This window comes from Antennarius striatus, chromosome 23, assembly GCF_040054535.1.
Source record: "Antennarius striatus isolate MH-2024 chromosome 23, ASM4005453v1, whole genome shotgun sequence".
NCBI classification, from domain to species: Eukaryota; Metazoa; Chordata; class Actinopteri; order Lophiiformes; family Antennariidae; genus Antennarius; species Antennarius striatus.
In genome coordinates, this window is record NC_090798.1 from 3,542,291 (window position 1) to 3,564,057 (window position 21,767).

The 21,767-nt window shown below is 41.7% G+C and overlaps 2 protein-coding genes across 4 annotated transcripts in view; one reads left to right on the forward strand and one right to left on the reverse strand.

Moving 5' to 3' along the window:
• The window catches only part of shroom4 (shroom family member 4), a 47,449-nt gene extending 33,947 nt beyond the window's left edge, over positions 1-13,502 (reverse strand). The window contains exons 1-2 of one of the 3 annotated variants that reach the window (XM_068307899.1): positions 13,478-13,502; positions 13,001-13,243 (exon numbers count right to left, since the gene is read on the reverse strand). In XM_068307899.1, the coding sequence (XP_068164000.1) occupies positions 13,001-13,123 (123 nt within the window). In that variant the 5' untranslated portion in view covers positions 13,124-13,243; positions 13,478-13,502. Of the gene's footprint in view, positions 1-8,191; positions 8,219-13,000; positions 13,256-13,477 lie in introns of those variants that run through there. The other 2 variants (XM_068307900.1, XM_068307901.1) reach the window with 2 other exon arrangements.
• A 1,820-nt stretch (positions 13,503-15,322) lies between these two features.
• On the forward strand, positions 15,323-17,371 carry bmp15 (bone morphogenetic protein 15). Its single transcript, XM_068308469.1, has 2 exons — positions 15,323-15,707; positions 16,368-17,371. The coding sequence occupies exons 1-2, from the start codon at positions 15,353-15,355 to the stop codon at positions 17,369-17,371; spliced, it is 1,359 nt and encodes a 452-aa protein (XP_068164570.1). The 5' UTR covers positions 15,323-15,352.
• Positions 17,372-21,767: the final 4,396 nt, after the last annotated feature.

The window sequence follows — 21,767 nt, forward strand, 5'->3', positions numbered from 1 at the left end:
TTAGCGACTGTAGCAGCTTGTTCAGCTCAGATTCACTCCACCAATCACCTTCTCTTCTGCAACAGTGAGAATGAGGCTTTTAGTTTGTAGTATTTAGGGACATAAATCAACATGCAGCTTTGATTTATTAGCCAGAGGACAATCAAAGCAACACTGACATGATTACTGAGCAAAAAAGTTGGGATTGGCAAACTCCTAAGCAAAATTCCTGTTTGTCAAGACTTTAAATAGAGCCATCAACATGACAAACCATCAAATGCTAAAACCCCTAGGCCCCTCTCTGGGACAAAGACCCCCAGAGAGGGAAGAGAAGGACCCCCTGCTGTAAACCGGTTTCATGCTCCTGCTATTGTCCACAAGACAAAATATCTGCGCAAGAGAAATCAGACATGGAAACACAACTGAAGAGCAGGAAGGTGACGTCATTTAATGATTGATCGTGTTTGAACTCATCTCAATTTCCATCGCTGGCACAGAGTGCTTACATTTCGCCGGTCTGAGTCAGTCGGAGTTTGACCTACTCTCCAGATCCAGAATGAGGTCGAGGGCTATAAATGCATGAATAGATGCAGAAACTCAACTTGGGCATTAGGAGATAAAGATGCCACCAGTTCCACAGGTCAAGGTTCAATTGATCGGTTAAGAAAGGAATCTGTCTGATATTTTTAAGTAATATTTTACAGCACAACTGGAGACAGAACTAGAACCAAAGCAGTTACAGACTGCAACATCTCGCGACATACCCTGACCTACTTTCAGGGTAAGTCAGGGTACCCAGAAAGTAGTACCTGACTAGTGCATAGACTAGTGCATATGAAGCAGGGCAGTATGAGTAAGACCATAGATCAAAGCTAGTGCATAGGAAGATTAAAGATAGTGCTTTGATTTACCCATGCACTAGTGCTCTGATCTACCAATGCACTAGCTTTGATCTAGGGTCTTACTCACACTGGCCTTCTCCCTCGTCTTTATATCTTATCTGGTTCCTTAGTGTACAAAAGTTGAAGTTTGACCTTGGCTTAGTTTTCTCAAGGTCAAGGTCATCATCTCACTTTCATCCCCTTTGCTGCCCGAGTAATGTGCTTTTTGTTTCATCTTTCTATCTGCAACGGTTGCGAAGATATTTGGTGGGCAAACTAACAGACAGACAAACAAACACACGAACATTGACAATTACGATACATCACCGCTTTGAAGCCGGATCTAATAATAGAAAACGGTGCTTTAATGCTGCTCTCTCAGACTATTGGATACTTTGCATAGAGCATCAATCAAGGAAATAAAGGAGCGGATAGATAAAGAAAATTTGTTTGAAAAACCCTGTGGAAACATTTCTGAGCCATCACATCCAAGAGAGGAAGCCAAGCAGTCAAGATAAAACTGCACAAAAATTTTTTTCTTTGGATATTTTTTAGAAAACACTGACTTCGGCTGGAAACTTGGACAACAAAACTTTTTCCAGTTCAGGTGGAAACAATCTCAGTAAGAAAGTGACACACAAGTGTCCAGGTGTCACGATTTTGGATATTTCTGAAGTTTCATTGCTCTTACAAGGCTTCAGGACCCTGAAGGCAGCACAAAATCCATTTAGTAGATGTTCGTCCCACCTTGAATTTGATCCACTGGGCCACGGTGAAAGTTACTCGTTCCGGAAAGTATTGTAATTGTTCCAGGATGTAAAAATAAAAGCATTTATAGTTATTTTTATTAGATAGTAAACCAAACAAATTTGAAAATCTTCTCAAAAGCACCACACATGTTTTTCTGCAACTTGAACTTAAGTGTTTTATACAGGTGAGCGAATTCAACATGCTAAGAGCAGAGAAGGGAGATGAACACATGGATCGATGACTAATAAGCGTTCTTAAACGAACACACACACACACTCTCCATCAACCTCTGCCCTCCAGTCTGAGCACTGTGAGTTCTCCTCCCTTCCTCACACCCACGCTCACACAAGGCCTTCTTTATCAGGGCGGGAGGAGGAGGGGAGGGAATGGCAGGGATGGAAAGAGGAAAAGAACGCTCCCACGCTCACACCAGGAGCTGGATGTGTGTGTATGTTTGCATGTATGCCACCGTCAAGCTCCATTGATTCCTGATGTTGCGGCTGGGGAGTTGTGCTAAGCTCTTTCCATGGAATTATTACGGGGTGTGGGGAGTTGGGGGGGAATAGACAATGAGGTCCCAGACGGAGAAGCCGTTCCTGGGTAAAGATGCTGTGTTGGGCTGGAGGTGAAGGGAGACACCTGGTCATGGACATCATGGACACGATTTGATCAGATTCAATAGATGAGGAGAGAATGAGCAGAAAGAGAGAAAAGAAGGGGAAGATGCAGAAGATAACAAAATAAGCTGTCCATCATTTTTAGTAAAATCTGAGAAACTGTCTTTCAGACCAAAATGATATTATGAAGGAGCTAGCATTTGAAGTTGAGTGAAAAAAATCGCAATTTATATCACTATCCTTGTTCAGTTCTAGATTAAATTGGTTTATTTTGACTATATTTAAACATATAGAAAGGATCAATACTTTCTCTGTTGCCATGTGCTGTGTTGGAGACCCAGTTATGAAAGACAATTAAAGTATTCATTTACTTCTATGCAAAACTAGATGTACATACAAACACTCAGTGGATGAAGTGTTTCTTATGTTTGTTTTTAATCTACTATATTAAAATGTGATGTGGCTACTTACCGGTGGGTCCCCTCCCTTGTATGTTTTTATTAGCTGCACACCCAAGACGAGACTAAACATTTTAAATTCAAATTAAAAGTTCCCTTCACCTCTTCTGGTTTGAAGAAGGGCCAAGAAGCAAAGCAACGCTTGCTTTTTGGGGGCGAGTGTTGGCCCCGAACACACGCAGTCAGGAAAGAACAGGCCGTCCTGCTACTAAAACCATCCTGTAAATTCTGGAGGAAAAACCCAAAGTGACGGATCCAAAAGCAACTAGCATTTGGTTTCGGTGTCATTATGGAGGCATACAGCACTAAAGTCACACTTTATGAGGGCAAAGAAGGGAAATATTGTGTTTAATGTTAGTCATACACTCAAACTTTTTTTATTGATGTAATATTTACACATTTATTTTGCTGCTAAAACACAGATTTAGGAGTTAAAAGGAGATGATTCTGGCGTCTAACTGGTGCCACCCACAATTCTTGATTGACAGGCGATCACTGCAAATTCCACAGTTAAAAACCCAGCTTTTCACCAAAGGCGTTCTTCCCATCTTAAGCTCCAGTGATGCTGTCAAAATCTTCCTGGAGCTTTAAAAACAAACCCCTCATTACAAAATCTGACTTCAAAAGCTCTACTACCCAAAATCCTTAGCAAAGAAGCACAGCAGCACCTTAACCTAGCACTGAAGATGTGCCTGCCTCTCAAACTTTAACCCTCAGCCACGCACACACACACACACACACACACACACACACACACACACACACACACACACACACACACACACACACACACACACACACACACACACACACACACACACAGCAACAGGAAGTCGTTATTTTAGATGATTTACCATTTATTCCATTTCCTTTTAAGATGCAATAGCTGCCACAGGTACGCACACACACACACACACACACACACACACACACACACACACACCTGAGTGTATCTGGCGCAGTATGGAAGCCATTAAAGATCCGGTGACCAGTGCAGACAATGGCAAAGGTGGAAAGGTCGGCGCCCTGGTGGGACCTGAGATGGTCTGGATTGATCAATCAATGTCAAATGTTTGTTGGTGTGTATGCCTGTGTGTATCTATCACACACAAACACACACACACACACACACACACACACACACACACACACACACACACACACACACACACACACACACTTAAGTAGGGGTGACACATTAACTTCTTAATGTGTGCTGAATGACCTTGCCCTCTGGACTAAAACCCCCACTTCTCCTCGGTATCTGGCTTCATGGTTTTTGTGCTTTTTTCCCCCCAGAGAGACAGAAAAACGGAAGCGTCTATATTTTAACTTTCTGTCAGGTCGAAGAAGCCTCGCCAGCTTCAAACCTTGTCTACACATACTTCTTCTCTCTGGGCATCCCGTCAAGTATTTTTATGAGTCGTAACTTATCGTACTGGAGACTGCGAGGCCAAAAATTGATAACGATTCGAGGGAGACGAACCCTCAAGGCAGAAGAATTCTTTTGACCGCTGATAAGAACGTCTCCAAATGTCAAACTTCACCTTTCTGAAGTAGATCGTTTTGTTGTTTCTCAATCTCAGCAGTGAGTTGATCACAGCTTTTCTGTTTTTATGTTCATACGATAGTGATTATTGGTCGACAATAACTTGTTGACAAAAATCCTAATGGGGTAGTCTTTCTATAATAGTTGCAGACAGATTGGAGAAGCTGCCTTGCTGAGATGCCAGATTTACGAGTGTAAACGCATTCATGTCTAATTAACACTTCAGTCGGTGCTGCTTTGTGTTCCCTCTCCCTGCTGCTTTTAACCAAGCAGGACTTTGAAACGTTTGAATTAAAATGTGATGACAGCTGTGGGATCATCTCTTTGTGGTGTAAAGTGCCTGTCGATGTGTTCAAAGTTGTTAACAAAAGTCCTGAGGATGCAGACGAGTTCAAGTTTTTTTTAAAAACTACAAATGAATGAAGACGCAAAGGCGACGATGGCCAACTAACCTACAAAACTAAAAAAAACAAAAACTGTGGAAAACACAATTCAAGTTTGTTTAAATAATTGAATCTGCAACAATTATTTATTAAACAAAGCTTGTTAAACCCCAGCATCGCAGTTATTCCCCAAAAAACGAATTAATTTGAAACAATGTCAGTGACGCGCAGAGTGTGATCGGTTCTTTTGCACATAATGATCAATACTCAACTTTATCTGATATTTTGAACTTGCTTAGGATCTTATTGGATTTTCAGTCAGAAAAGCTTGTTTGCAATAATGCAGTCAGTTTAAAACACTATTAATTAGCAGTAACACACTTAGTTACCAAATATCACACATGAAGAATACGTTCTTCACGTCAAGAATGATGTTTTTTGGGGCTGTTAAAAGAAATTTTGCTTGAAAAAGCTCTGCAGGACTTTAAATTGTTCATTATTCAACCAGATACTTTCTGTTGAAGGAAAAGTGCTTTTCTTCAAACGCCTGAAACAACTGAAGTGGTAATTCTGACGGCACAAGAGGAAGAAGAGCAGATAGTGATGCATTCCAAGACTATTAATTTAACCAAAAAGCCAACAAAGCATCAATCTCATGACCGTTCAGAAATCTGAACTATCCTTCCCCCCTACTTCCTTTATCTTTTCATCTCTTCTCTCCCCATTAATGTGTAACCAACTATCAGCTAAAGACAACTTCTGCTCCCCCTATTCGAGTTCCAAAAAGAAAAAATCTTGGCACCATCCTTTTCCCAAATTTTCCCGTGTCACACATCTTGTCTTGTTATTCTTCATTCACCTTTGTATCCTCCTTAATCCACCATCTTCCCCGATCCTCCTTAAACTGCCAACCCTCTGTCTTTCACACTGAATCTGTCTTTTTGGACATTGTCATCTCCCATGCATCATTATTATGTAACCGGTTTTATTTCTATTAGTCTAATGTCATCGTAAGACAACCTCAGAACCACAGCAAAGTTTGATTAGTATTAGTATTACTAATATAGTTTTAGTATTCGTCAGTGGTCACAAAGAAACACAACGCGAAGACACTGCATTGCTCTTTTTAGTAGGAAAAAGAGGATGTTGCGTATTGATTATAAGCGGCTTTAATCAGCTTTCAGAAACCAAAATCCAACCAGAACCACTCAACCCAGAGAAATGAATAAACAATCTTGAACAAAGTCCTCATAACTCGAACCAGTAGGAATGCAACCCATCATCCCCCACGTCCACAAACACTGGCTTCACATTTAGAAGTTCCATCCCTCAAAAACCAACAACCAAGCTATGACACGCAAAATCCCACTTAACAGAGCCCGAGTCGCTATACCATCGCCTGGGAGGGGACAGGGAGAAAGTCCGAGGGGGTTGAAAGGGGTGATTCCATCAGACGCCACCGAGGGGAGACGAGGGGGGACGACGACGAGAGAAAGATCGATGCACAAAGAAAGTTTTGTGTCATCTCAGGCCCAAAACTGGAGTGGACTCGCCAGGGCAGCCACAGGACAGGACCGCAGTGCAATGGTGGAATGTGTGTATGTGTGTGTGGTACATTCTTTGGTTTGAGGCATGGTTGTGTTGCAATAAATAAATATATGAACACCGAAGCACGGAAAAGACTTAATGTGAATGTGTGTGAATGCTAGTTTAGTTACTTCTTCTTCAGATTACAATTCTTCTTCATGGCCAGAAAATAAAAACCACGTACTGTATCTCAGTTTGTGCCAATTCTGAAAACATAAGGTGTTGTATGCAATTTTACACTTTCACAGCATGATGTTCCTTCAAATGTCCCACAACAATTTTGTGGGGCAAATTTGCACAATTGGCGAATCAGCAAAAAAAAAAGCACAACTCAACATAAAACTGTTCTCAGTCACATCAAAACGCAGTTTTAGTGTAACTTGAGAAAAAAAAACAAAGTTGAAGTATGTGTGCGTGTGTGTGTGTGTGTGTGTGTGTGTGTGTGTGTGTGTGTGTGTGTGTGTGTGTGTGTGTGTGTGTGTGTGTGTGTGTCCCACTGAGAGGGTGAGGGGGATTCCTGAACATGCAGAGTGTCGGACAAAAACAATAACAACTGCAAAAGTCTCGGGTCTGGACTTCCACAACCACAAAACACACACACACACACACACACACACACACATAAATGTATCTGTGTCAGACATCTCCCGTGTATCTTTTAAATCGCCGAATCTTTTCACATGACAAAATACAAAACAATAACCAAAGTTTTGAGGGTGTTGATATCGACACAAAAAGAGTTTGTTATTTTAATGTGTGTGTGTGTGTGTGTGTGTGTGTGTGTGTGTGTGTGTGTGTGTGTGTGTGTGTGTGTGTAGACGTACCCTAATGAAAACAGCTATAAGGCTCCACAGATCAGAGATAGAGACATTCCAACCTCCAAACTCCACCCCACCCCAACACACACACACACACACACACACATCCACACACACACACACACACACACACACACACACACACACACACACACACACACACACACACACACACACACACACACACACACACACACACACACACACACACACACATTGCCAAAAAAGCACAAAATCCTGATATTTCACCCACTCCTAATACCAGCAGTGGTCATGTCCATAAGTGTTGAGACACTTCCAATCTCCAGACACTGACTTCTTGGAAGTTCTTCTGGGCATTAAAATGAAAGAATAACACAAAATATTTGTCAGATTCCCATCATCCAGGGATCCCAAGCGCTCTTTAATACCAGAGATAAATGTCCAAAAGAATTTGAGTAAACGTTTTGCCCTCGAAAGTCTACAGGACAAAAAACTGTTTTCATTGATCTGCATGTTGTTACCTCCAGCGAGGAGGTCCATTTGTTTGAATTGATTTTCTGATTTTTAGGGAAAAGACGGATTTTAACTAAAACAAGACCAGGCGTATTGAAGGGGTTGGTGTGGTTTGTGTACAATTTGGTAACCACTGGGTCAGGTTTGATAAAGATGGAAGAGACGGTCGGGTCTCAGCGGCAGTTCTGGCTTCACATCGATGGACATCCGTTGTCAAAATGTCCAAAAACAACACGTTTGCAGCGAAGCTATCAGTTGGATTCTGGATTTAATTCTCCTTTTTCCATCTCATTTAATGTAAAACTGAGACAAACTCCTTCTTTCTATCAATACGCTCTATTGTGTGCTGCGCTGCTGCCTAACATGTGTTTTTGCTTAGTTAGGATAGTTAGCAAAGCGAGTCAGGGTTGAGGACATGGAAACAAACACACTGTTAGAATCACACACACACACACACACACACACACACACACACACACACACACACACACACACACACACACACACACACAAACACACAAAGAAGAGACAACAGCATCTCTATCTGATGGCATGCTCATCTACCCCCCGTAGAGAAGATTGCTACTGGAGGCTACCTTTACCGGAATGTAAAGAGTAAAACACACACACATACACACACACTGTTTACCAACCCGAGACATTTGCTTGCATACCTTCGACCACATGTGAAAACATTCTTTTGTAAAATCCCTGGATTTCTTTCTGTGACTGCAGGATGAGAGGGAAGCGTTATCATCTCCATCTTTGTTGCCAGTTCTGGGCGAATCGAATTCCAAACTGCTCCCAGTGCTTTCAAACACACTCCCCTGGAATGCTCTTCAAAAATACACCGCACCGTTTCCGCTCCTTTCTGAAGAACAAAAAATATCACTCAAGAACACAAATGTTTCACCACCATCCTAAATGTCCCAATGCGGCGCTTCTCATTTGGGGTTTGGGTTAGGGGTTATTCCAAGGAAAGTCATCAGCTCAGAATGGCAAACTGAGCAACTCATCATTTTAACAGATCTTTCTGAAGGTTTTCACACAATGAACCCACTGATGACGATCCAAAAGAGTCGACAACGGCGGCATTCACACAACATCTTTAACATTTGTTCAACACATGATAAAGGATGTCGACATGCACTTAACAGCTTCAAGAGAACTGAGTGCTTTCACACCAACTATACAGTCGTAAATCTCTGTTTTTATCCAGATCTCTCAATAAATATGTCCCTATATAACCAACGTACAAAAATATAAACCGAAGAAGAACAATAAAGAGCCAAAAATTCAAAAGGGCTCAGAAGAAACTTTCACCTCAGCATTTTCACAAACAAGAGCCCCGTTCACAAGACAATGTTCCGGATGGAATGGGAGAAGTCTTTAATCCAGTCATTAATCCATCTTTGAAGCCAGGCTAAATTAGCGGGTGGCTAATAATCTGAATGCATGCATGCTCTAATCTCAGACCTCTAGTTCAGAGCAGGAAGGTGAAACATAAAATCAAATGAAACCTCCCTAACTGTGGGCAGACGATCCGTCATGTCAACCCATCAGTCGCCATGACAACCACATAAACACAAATTAGAAGAGTAATGTGGATAATGAAGGCTGTGAGGCCTCCTTCCTGTTGACTTAGAAAGACTCTCATGTCAGTTCTGATGTTCGTTGGGACAGGAGACGCGTCAGGCCGGCAGCGATCTGGTGGGAAAAAACACTCCAGTCCAGACAAGCGACTGTTAGCCATCACCACAAGTGTGCTGGACAAGAAAACATCACGGGACTCTCGCAATGACAGCTTTGATTTAAGCAACTGATTTACTGCTGCTGCAGAAAAAAAAGAAAAAGAAAAAAAAAGAGCACCACCTTCCTGCAACTAGCATTTAATAAACCAGTCCAGAGGGAGATACGGATCAGTGCAGCCCAAATCTGTTGAGGAAACACAAACCAATGGAGACGGCTCTCCAGAGAGCTGACAGTAGATCATAAAACCACATATGAGAGCGAGCTGACAGCTCAGCAGCAGCTGCTCTGTCAAATAAGACAATGACAGGAACTCTCCAAATAGTCCTCTCCACCGCAATTTAACAAAGGACACAGCAAAAAACCTGATAGAAAACACATGGGAAGAACTAGTGATGAATGATGCTGAAATATGTCTGTAAACAAACCTGAGAGTAAAGACTGGATCCGACAGCTTTCTGACATGAGCTGATTGGTTTAAGGCACTGAGGCTGACCAATAGTGCCTTTTCAAGGACCAATAAAAGAATGACTGTTTGTATAAGACGTTTTAGCAGTATTTTTAAAGTGTGTGTTGTAGGATAACATCTAAAAGCTCTTGTTGGAAGACATTAATGTGTTGCACCTTCATTACCTGGATCCTAAACATGTACTGACCTGTTAGCATTGGACTGAGTCATTATATGATGAGGAGTTATCATTTAACTATGTAATGTAAGACCCAATTAAATGTGTGGTCAATATCCTTTGTTGAGACTCCGGTAATTATAAAAGTTAAAGATGAGTTCATGTTTAACATATAACTAGCTAGCTAGCAACAATTACTATAACGGAAGTTGTAACTTGGAATGAATGATGGTGACTTTCACCTGTGATGAGTCTTATAAAACGGGTATCTGTGCACTAAAGGCCGTTGATGTATTCACCAAAACAAAAAGAGAAGAAATCCAGAAATATAAACCTATTTTCAACTTCAGAAAACAAAATATAAAACATACACCCACAATGCTTTTCAGTCTGCAGCTCCTCCAACCGGGATTTGTTTGTTATGGGAGTAACGATGTGTAGAATGTGGCTTTTTAGCAAACCTCTCATTTCCACACCACCAGGTCTATTTTCACTGGAGCGTCCTTAAGCCTTGACTAAGAGATTGCCAACTGGATGATGGACTGACTCGTGGAATGGATGACTGACCGGCAAAGCTAATGGCTGACTGGCTAACTCAGGGAAGAGATAAAACCCTAAACTAAACTGTGTCATCACACAGCTGATCACTGGTTACATGGAGAATGAGCATTTATGTCCAAACCTTGCACGCACGTGCACAATTACCTCCACACCCTTCCACACACACCCAACAGTGGTAATTTGTTATGCTCCTGGTGGAATGTTGACCAAATGGCTCATATCCCTCTGCTGTCTCCAACTCCAGAAGCCACCCTTCCCCCCTTGTTCTCAAAGGGCCACAAACACTCCTAAAACACGGACTGCCCCAAAAGGGCAGCCCCGTGCTTTCAAACACGGATCAATCGTCCCAAAGCTCAGTTTAACATCTATTTAGAGCTGACACAAGGGACAGACAAAAAAGTTGTCTTGGTTTGGTGAAGAGTTGTTGAAAAATGAAGGTGGATTTGTGTACAGATCCAGACTCTCTAAAGTTTGTTCATTTTCACAAACATTGCGAGGTCTTTCCACGGGTCTGGCTAACATTTTGTCAACAACATGAACAGTAATAAAGAATGACGATGATAGTGTCAAAAATTTGAGCATTCTGGGGAAATTTAAAGGTAACCTTGTGCTCCTGCACAAGATTGGACAATTTTAGAAACGCATTAAGCAGGAAAGAGACTCCATCGGTCAGGTCAGAGATCTCACTGGGGATCAACAGCAAACAGCATCCAGTGAAGGGTTTATGTTGAGTCCTGTAGTTCTCACTTTAACACACACACACACACACACACACACACACACACACAAAGGCATTAACGCATTCACTCGTCCCTCTCTCCCTCGGAAGTGAGAGGATTAAGACCGTATTCAGCTGCGGTCCATACAGACACAGTAAACCTCTGTGTGAGGCTGATGGAAACTCCGGCCCTCTCTAAACCTAAAACACATTACACACTCTTTCACACACATACACACACTTCAACTTTACCTTTTCTATATGTTCCTGTCTTTCTACTCTGTCCTTCAAGGACTTAACACTTAATCATTAAACACTTTTCTACAGCACAGTTCTCTGTCCAGCCATCACTGTTTTAACTCACCGCTGGACACAAAAGAGCCACAGAGCCCAGTTTGATTTTTATCTCCTTTAGCAGTCCCAGTCAAATTTTCCCAGGGGTTTTGCGACTGTGTGTGTGTGTGTGTGTGTGTGTGTGTGTGTGTGTGTGTGTGTGTGTGTGTGTGTGTGTGTGTGTGTGTCTGTGTGGGTGTGTGTGTGTGTGAATGCATGTTTCCAGACGACTGAGCCAGGCTTTTCCATTCCCCGCTGTGGTGCTGTGGTGAATATAGAATGACACCAGCCAACATTTACGCCGCCGCTGCAGCGCCTTCTGAGTGGGCGACAGACAGCCGAGCAACAACTGAGAGAGAGCAGAGGTTGCATTTCAGATGGCCTACTTGCGCACTGGACTGAACACTCACACACAGACCACCCCCAGCAGAACACACACCGATAATTACTGGCAGTAATTCAAAGACACCCTCCTGATTTCCAGCAGCTCACCACCGGCATCTCAAAAACGTGACAGGAGTTTGGGAAAAAGGCAGATCTTCTGTTGCCAGTAGGTGGCGCCATCACTGTAGCCAAATATTATCATATTCGAAGTGGGATGTTGATGTTTTACAGTTGACAAAACAAATATACCGCATTTACGATTTCTTTGCTGAACAATAAACTTTGTGTTCATGACAACACCTTTCAAGATATTAAAAAAAAAAACACTTCCGAATTTCTAGCCATAAGTAGATTGGTTATTATAATAATAATAAACAGAGAAATTCCAATTGGCTCCTTTCTGGAGTAGATGCCCAGGCCCTAATAAGATATGTGGCAAACAAGTAAACGCTATTCTAACAATGTCTCGTTGGAGAAATGCAGCTTTTCTTCTCTGGGATTCCAACATTTCTGGCCACAAAACTCAACCATGTGAAGTGGTTTCAGTGATCTTTCAGCACGCAGGCATTTTTACCTTCCAGTGAATGAAGTGACAGGGAGATGAACAGAGCCTCATTTCACCAGGGATCCCCTTGGGAACCCCTGTTAGCACCCCTGGCAGCCCCCCCTTGACCTCCAGGTTTGCGAACTCAACCGCTCCATTACATTATTTATGACTTTCTCATTCATACAGTGGGTGAAACAAACAACTAACGCAACATACGTGCTTCAGTTTTGGATATTAACTTTTTATATTCTGCAGAAGAGGAGTGGGAAAATGCAGGAGTCATAAAACAGAAAATAATTGCATTTTTTTTCCTGAATTGCAACATTGGATTAAAAAGTTTAAACGTTGTGATGAATGAGTGAAACGTTATAGATTGCTGATAAATAGAATGAAATGACTGGGTTGGAGCTAGTGAGGTGTAGGGAACTTTATTATACTCATCAAACATGGAAACAAAAGTAAGTATTAAGACAAATCATGCAAAAATGAAACAAAACAATATAATATCAGATAATAATATCTCATATATCACAATCACCGGTGTAGATTATTATGGACAACTTACTTTGGTGATGATGAGCGGCTCGCCGTGCTCGAGTCCTCCTTTCAGCGTGAACCCCCAAGGCGCGCCCCCGCTCAACTGGACCTGAATGTGGTGGAAAGACACGAGCTGCTCAATGGTTTCCATTCTCCTTCCCGCCCGGTACCTTCTATCTCCCACGCGCTCTCTTTGAGGTTAATTAGCCTAGCCGGAATTCCTGCTAGTCAGCGGCGCCGGTAGCGGTCCCAGGGTTTCTCCATCACCGGTCTAACAACAACAAGTAAAGGATGGATGGATGGATGGATGGATGGATAGATGGATGGGTGGAAGGAAGGAGTAGAAGCGGGGGAGGGAAGAAAGTTTCAGCTAGTGTTAAGCTACAACTAGCATGTCGGTAGTAACTTCCGGTGCGTGCTGAAAAGAGGTGAATGTTCGCTTTTACTATAGCTCAAATATCACAAGATATCAAATTGCACTATTTATAAATCTTGTATTACAAACCTTAAGGATATGTTCCACTTCTGTCCTCTGAAAAAAAAAGAGTCAAAAAGATTTTATTTTGTGTTTAAGCGAAATATTTCCGGTTACTTTAGCTCGCTTGATGCAGCGAAAAAAACTTTGGGAAAACTTTAGTAGTGAGAAAAGACCCGCCTACTATTCGAACGGCGGGATATGATTGGCAGAAAAGTAAGGGAATTATGCGTCAGGGCGTTCGCGTTAATCTGTCCAATTGGGAGCAAGCAGTGGGAGGGGCAACAACCAATGAGAACTACTGTATTAACACAACTAGAAACATAAAACCTGCCACTTTTTTAACATAAATCCCTGTGTTTTATAGTTATACAGATAAAATGTACGAGTTTGATTCAAAATTAAAAGTTTCTCTGCATCTTTTGGTAAATTTAAACTTCTTAAATATGTGTCTTCCTCAACAGCCTTTATAGTTTGCAATATTAGGGAGAGAGAGGTGAACAGGCCTAGACATGTCGCTTCCCATCCAGACCACGAGGTGTTTGTTTTGGTCAGATCAAAAGACTTTTGTTCTCTTTTAAACCCATTTTAGTTATGAGGAAACCTGAACTGTAAGACATGGTTTGGCAGAAAGATTTGTTTTCAAATGCGATCAAGTTCAAAAGATTTTTTAAAAGTTTCCTTCAGCATGTGTTTATGTAATTTCCTTTCATATTTAGCCTCAAAATGTAATAAAATATACAAGTGTGTAAGCGGCTGGAGTGTGACAGTGTAAATGTAGAACAAACCCCAAAGCAAACCAAAGATCTTTGCACCAAAGTCCATGACAGAAAGTAACACGTTACAGTTACTCCCACTGAGTGGATATTTGTACTGTTGTTACAGCTATGCGATTATATAGTCTGTGTGTACCTGTATGTGTGTATGCATGTGTTTGTCTGTGTACGTGTGTATTTGTCACTGTTGCGTCATTGTACCACATGGTGGCGCCAAAGTGACACAAATCTTACACAAGTACGTCTGTGTAAGTTCTCAATTATCTTTCACAAGTACAGTCCGACCAAATCCAAAACCTTGGAGTCAGAGTATGAATGTTTGTTTGTTTGTTTGTTTTCGTTTACCTGTTTGTTAAATACATGTAAACTGTGTCTTCCTATCTTATGTGCTATATATTGAAGAGAAATCCATAAATTACGAAAATGTAATTTTTGATTGCAACTAAAGACAATATTATCTGCTGGTAATTGTTCACAAAACATTTATGAACTATCGTATTTAAGGTTTGAATATGTTTTTACATTAAAGCACAATTAAATATTTGTTGAGTGACTGCGTGGTTTTTATCATGAGCATCTTCAGCAAAGGGATAAAGCTCTTGTAATAAATTTAATTTATTAGTTTCACGTTTTTATCCAAACTTCTCCCCCAAAAATTTAGTTCTTCTACTTTAAATATTTTTAAGAATATTTGTCACCTTGCAATACTATGCAACAGATGCTGATTATAAGAGAGATTTTTTTTTTTTTCATGCGTAATTTCCCAATCGAAAAAAGACTCCAGGAGACAATAGAGCTCCCTTCAAACACCCGTTCTCCAATCTTACGCGTTTTTCTTTTTAAATAACGCACAAAATGTAGACACACCACCTCAACGCCTCACAAAACGGAGCCAATGTCAGGCTTTTACGCAGCGTCCACGTGACTTCCACCCGCTACTATTGGCGAATTACTGACACCCGAGGGGTTAATTGGGGGTTACGTGATTTTCAGGTAGTTGATTGTCGTGTTGAATACGGCCCACGGGTCAGGTGAGCTTGTAAATCGCGGCCTCGCCAGTGCGCAAGGATGGTTGTCAACTCTAGCCTCGTCGGTGGAGCTCGCTAGCGCCAGAGGTTTTACCACAAACATGAGGGCGACCCGCTCCAAACACAGCTTACTGCGTGTCCTCGTCCTGTCCACCTTTATCTTCCTGATGTGTTCCACCTGCTCCGGAGTCACGCATGGACGCAACTTGTCCTCTCATCACCCGGAGTTCAAGCGCAACCGGCGGAGTCACCAGAGCGCAAAGCACAGAAGCGCGCACCACCGGCCGCTGACGGAGGCGCAGAAGGAGGACCAGAACCTGCAGTTCATGTTGAGTTTATACCAGAGCGCAGCCGAACCGGACGGCAGGCCCAAACAGCACCGGAAATTCGGCTCCAACACGGTCCGTCTGCTCAGACCGACTGCGTCGTCGGTGCATTATTTGCCAGCATCAAGAGGTGAGGTGTGGATTTTAGTGCGCTGGTCTGTAGAAGATGTCCAACTTCAGATTGGGAACCAGCAGGTGTGGATAAAATCAGTGGACCTTGATCAGACTGCTGCTTCTTTCGAGTCACCAATGGGGTGATGATCTAACCTCCGTCCCAGGGTCTCACATGTAAAATAAATTTTTACTTGAAAATGTTTTATTCCTGGAATTAGGAAAAAGTTGGTCCAAAATTCTCATTGTGTCACTGCGGAATTGGAAGTCATTCCAATTATTTATTTATTTTAGTGACTCTGGTAACTGTCAAGAAAACAAACCAATAATATTATCACTGCACTCCTTATTTTTTATGTTTTTATCCTTCTCATCTTGTTTTTATGGCTTATCAGTAACGTGATGCAAAAACAAAGTTTGGTGCAGAACCAGGATTCAATGATGAGGCTATTTTGACATGGACTTTAATTTCTCAGGGAACACTAAACTGATATAACTGATATAAATGGATTAAAAAATAGATTTTTGGATTAGACTTGATTGACCGGTCTTGGCTCATTTTAAAATCGTTTTTCTAAGTTTAAAAATTCGAAAGACGAGCCCTCAGCCTGCTGGGTAAAAATTGTGAGTTGATGAGTTTGTTGTCATGCTTTCTCCTCTTTGCCTCTGTCACCTTCAGACCACCACTACAGCTTCACAGTCCAGTACAACATTGACACTCTTCCCTCAGAGCAGCTGATTCGAGCTTCTTTCGTCCACCTCCGCTCTTCATCATCTCCCTCCAACTCCACCCCCACCACCGCCGCCTCCGCTTCCAAACTGCCCCGCTGCAGAGCTCAGATCACCTCGCTGGGCAAAGAGAGTCTGGTCACTCTGGAGCCCCACGAGCGCTGGACGGAGACGGACATCACTGCGCACGTCCAGCGGGGGAAGCGCCACGGCTCGGGTGGCCATCTTGTCCTGACCGCACAGTACTGGTGCTCGGAGCTCGGGCGCGATGAAGAGGAGAGCACCCTCTCCCGGTGGTGGACTCGTCTTCAAGGAAGAAAAAAATGGGGTGGTGAACCTCACCTTGAAGTCCCGTCTCTTCTTTTGTACCTGGAAGAGGAAAGGGAAGTGACGGACTGGATGGGGGACTTGCTGGGGACTGAAGGGGCGAGCATCATGCAGCGAATCGGGCAGTGGCATTCGTCCGTTCGCCGCCGCCGCCGCCGCTCTAAAGATCTTTCAAATTCAGAACCTAAAGATCCTGCGCTGGATGTTCTAAAAGACGCCCCTTCTTCGTCCTCCTCTTCGTCTTTTTCCACCTCGCCCTCTTCCTCCATCATCTCCGACATCCCCAACTACAAACGTAAAACCAGCGTGCCCAAAAACCGTTGCAAGCTCCACTCTTTTCGCCTGTCGTTCGACGAGCTGGGGTGGGGTCACTACTTCATCGCCCCGCCGGTTTACAACCCGCGGTTCTGCCAGGGCAACTGCCCACGGGTGCTCCACTACGGCTACCACTCGCCCAATCACGCCATCATCCAGACGGTCATCAACGATCTGGGCGTCGGCGACGTACCGACCCCTTCCTGCGTGCCTTACAAGTACATGCCCATGAGTGTGCTGGTGGTGCACAAAAAGAAGGTGGAGTACAGGGAACTGGAGGATATGGTGGCCGAGTCGTGCACGTGTCGCTAAAAGACTCGAGTCAATCTTAAGGGAGAAGAGACCGGATTCGAAGGTCTGGCGTTTTTTTGCGGCTCACGCTTGAAGCACTTTTAATAGACGGCTGCTGAACGGAACTCTGGTCTGTCAAGAAATACGCAGACTGTTTGTGTCTATGCATGTATTTTTTTCATATAATTATTCTGTGAGCTGTTTAAATTGCTGTGAGCGTCCTGGTCGATATGTTCCTACTGGAGGCAAAGAAGTTTGTACTTTTGGAAACATTTTAAGTCACTTTCAAGCAACTTAGCGAGAAGTGAGTCAGCTGAGCTAAACTCTCGTTCCAGGGTAACAAAACCTCAGACAGTAACTTGATGACATTTACTCAACATCAGGGTTATATCTTTTTTTTTTTAAAGAAAACCGATCTAACTGGACAAGTAAACACTGTTCTGTTCTCTAATATTAACCCGAATGAAGCCAAACACATGTAGAATCCATCTCCAGTATTCAACCTCAAAAACCTCAATCATCTAGAGTTTATTCTTATGTGTGTTCATAATTTTTTTTTTTCTGTGTTGTTCTTGTGTTAAAATCTGATCTGTATTTCTCATCAGGATTATAGTTCCCAAAAAAAAAAAAAGAAAAGAAAAGCCTGTCTGTTTGAAAAGGAACAGCATGGATAACGTAATCGAGGCTGCGTTCCTTGACAGGAAACTGGACCCGATTTTAACGGATGAAGGGAAGACGTAACTGCGAAAGCCTTATGATGTCACGTGCTTGCTGTCGACAATCTGAATCTTTTGCATATTGTATGTATTTATAATGGGAGGGGGTCAGAAAACCTGCTGCGACTGGCCTGTTTTGGATAGAAGATGTTAAAGGAAAGGATTGAGTGGAGGTGCGACAGCGTTCAAGAGAACAAACCCAAGCGTTGTGGTGGGGAAAAGAAATGCAGTTTTTTTTATTACGAGGACAATGAATAATCAAATAAAATGCATGTTTTCTAAAACCAAATTTATTGTCATTTGTGATGTTGAGAAAATGTTTTTTGTCTAAAAATAGAATTAGAATAAATAGAATTTTAATGCTGGTTTATTTTGGGGGGAGGATTGTTTGTTTTTTACAGATTTACTCCAAAATTCTCTGGTTCCCTGTTTGGTTTATTGTCTAATCTTTCACCCACTTTCCAAATGATCCATTAAGAATTGAAAGTTGATATGAACTTTTTTTTTCTCCTGAAACTTTCAAATAAGTTTGGGAAAAAATTCCTGGAACCACCTTTTTATGTGTCCAGTCTGAAAGTGAAAGGGTTCTTCTTTGCAAGTTGGGCATGATGCAAAGTTTTATCGAAATCTGTCCACTGATTTATGCATAATATATATAAATAGAGAAAGCAGCATTAACAGAAGTTCATGCACTTCCCTGATCCACTCAAATTTGTTAGTGTTTGATCAGGAAAAAAAACTATCTCCAAGATTTAGAAAATCCTTTTTGTCTGAACTTGACCTGATGATTTAAAACCCTATGGACATAAGATTAAACTTGTATTTAAAGAAAAACAAGGATAAAATCAGTTGAAGTAGGTAAATGAAGAAGTTTTCAGTTTAATTATAGATATGAAGAAAGTAAACTTAAACTTTACAACCATAATTTTGTACAAAACTGCTGTGAAAGAGAAAATATCAAAAAGTGCAGCGTCAGTTTGAGTCCAACAGATGGCGCTCTTCACTTAAAACTGTGTCTTGTTTCCATAAACGGTCTAATCCAAATCAAACTGGGCTTGAGTTGTTTTCCTACCAGTTTTGCACCTCCAGGGGTCACATAGAAGATGCCCCCTCTGCACACATTCTGCATGCAGTCATGCAAACATTTCCACAACGTTTCAAATAGTTTTTTTCCTCTCTTTCTCCCGTGTTCATTCTCTACATGTTAGCAGTTTAAATCTGGGGTGCAGTCAAACCGTCCTGACCAGATCTAAATGAATGTCAGCAGACAGAAAGAGCACGAAGCTTCTTTTACCTCGCATAACAGGAAAGTTTAGTTCCCTATGGCACGGATTGACTTTGATATGACGGTGACTCACACGAAGAAAGACTTAAAAACAAACTTTCTAGTCTGGACTTTCAGTTTTTTGGGGGGTCTTAACTTATTTCATTATAACCCAGTTTTACAGTGATTCTATACAGGCATGTGTTTGAATTTAATTCCGTCTTATGTCAGAAGCAGTAAGTACAAATAGGTGCAAACTGCAGCTTTTTTAATCATTTTTACAACCACAGAAAATGATCTTGAGCATTCATGGGTTAGAATCTGACTGCTTAAAAGTTAAATCTCAAAGGAAATCTGTATGAAAAGAACTCTTTATTCATTTGACTTCTTGTGATCTCCCCGCTGCTCTGCATCTCTAATCTGTTACCGTCACCCGTGTTTTATGGAGTGACTGGAAGTCCTCCGTTTTATTGGACCTCACTGTCTGTTTTTCCTGGGGGGATTTGGCACAAATGTTGCTTTTATCCACCCAGTTCTACTCTCCTCCAACAGAAATGGTGGTGCTCTGACATTACACACTCAAAAAGCAACGCTGATTCCCATAAATGTCACACAAGGATGTGTCCTGTGAGGAAGAAGCAGCCTGTCTCTAATCTGATTTGACTTACAGAAAGCCTCGAAGGATAGTGATTAATAAACTTTTACGGGAAGCAAACTTGCTTTATGAGTCACACAAAAATGAGTGTGGTGTTTATGTTGAGGGGAAAATATCATGATTCAAGAGAAATGAAGCAAATATTCACATTTTTAGAAGTCAGAACCTGAAAATGCCTCATATATTTTTGAAAGCTTTGTTTATTAGGTTTTAGTTTGAGTTGTTTTGGTTCTTGACAATAAATCTGCTACCAATCAGAAAGCCTTTTTATTTCCCCTTTAAATGGGTACACATCCATAAGGAACATGAATTTGTGGGATGAGCAGCAGAACCGAGCAACTCAAAAACTGTCCAGATCTTTGCCGCCATTACCAAACATGCTTTTTGAATCTTGTTTTGAATATGCGTCTTTGTGCACGCGCAGGACTGGTTCCTGCTAGATTTTTAAATGATTTTAGATTAATTATTGAAGAGATAAATGATGCCAGAGTTCTTCACCCTCACCACACCTCCTTTCAGGTGATGATTGGCTTTAACTCAAGGCTATTTCTGGGGCATTCTGGGAAAAAAAAGTTTTATTAAATCCACCCTGTTCTGTCCTCAAGAGGACTGAGAACTGGTTAGATGAGGTCATGTCTGCAGCCACCCTTCGATCCGTTTGTCTCAGTGAATTATTTCCTCTTATTCGGGGCATTCGGAGTTTAACGGTCCAATGTGCGCCAGACAGGTGTTATCTTGTCCAGTGGTCCATGTGGTGACTGCATTGGAAAGAAAATTCATTTAAAGCCTGAATGATGTCATTTCAAATTATCTGAATGTAAACTGGAGTTGTTCTGCCAGCGATGCCACGCGTCAGGAGAACGCCTGTTGTGTGCAGCTGAAAATTAAAGTTCAATGACAGCAATGGTAAAAGTCCAGCATCATCATTAAATGAAATCCAAGTTAAATATTTATTCACCGCTCGGAGATTACATTCTGTTCCTATCCATGTAACGTCACATAATGAGAAACAAGGATGATAAAATCTTCATGTGCAGTTTTTTTTATGGCTTATAGTTTCTGGACAAAATGTTTCGTCCTCTTTACTTCCCCCATTTGTAATTATTTTAGTATTCTTTTTCACATTTCATGCACACACAGTTATAACTTTTCTCAATTGCATCAGTTCACCGCTGGCAGCACAGTCGCTGCACAGCTGGGTGATGAATCATGGCGATAGTATGAGGCAGATGTGTTGACTTTTTATATAATGCTGGGGTTTCCTCTCGCGGACCTTTGGATGATCAATCTCACAGGAATCAGTGCAGAACTTTTCTATTACATCCTTTATATCAAGTCTTATTCCTCTTATGTTAATTCCAGCATTTGGACATCATTTTGTCATTAGATTGTCTCTACTAGAGCGTTCTTGTCTTCTCTGGGCCAGCCTGGGTTTCCGATTAATATCTTGTGTTAATTTGAATAAAAAATGTTACAATGGAATACGTTTTTATTGTTTGATCACAAATCCAATGAAGATAGATTGCTGTGGATTAAGAAGATAAAAGATGTTGATTCAAGGAAAACTGACCCACCTTTAATAATATATATTCTGTAATATATATTCTATATTCTATTTTTAAAAATGTCAGCTGGTTCACCTTTGTCTTACTAACCCAGTTGGTGAGATCCAGACACACGCATGCAGGTTTTATAATACACTCCAGTTTCAAGCAACATGACATACTTGACATACATGACCTATTCTGTTTCCACACACGAGAAGGTATCACATGTGAAAGT

Excerpts from the sequence above, each read along its gene's own strand:
- bmp15 (XM_068308469.1), top strand. The coding sequence starts at position 15,353 with ATGAGGGCGACCCGCTCCAAACACAGCTTACTGCGTGTCCTCGTCCTG. Across the intron at positions 15,708-16,367 it reads TTATTTGCCAGCATCAAGAG|ACCACCACTACAGCTTCACA; the intron begins GTGAGGTGTGGA and ends TGTCACCTTCAG.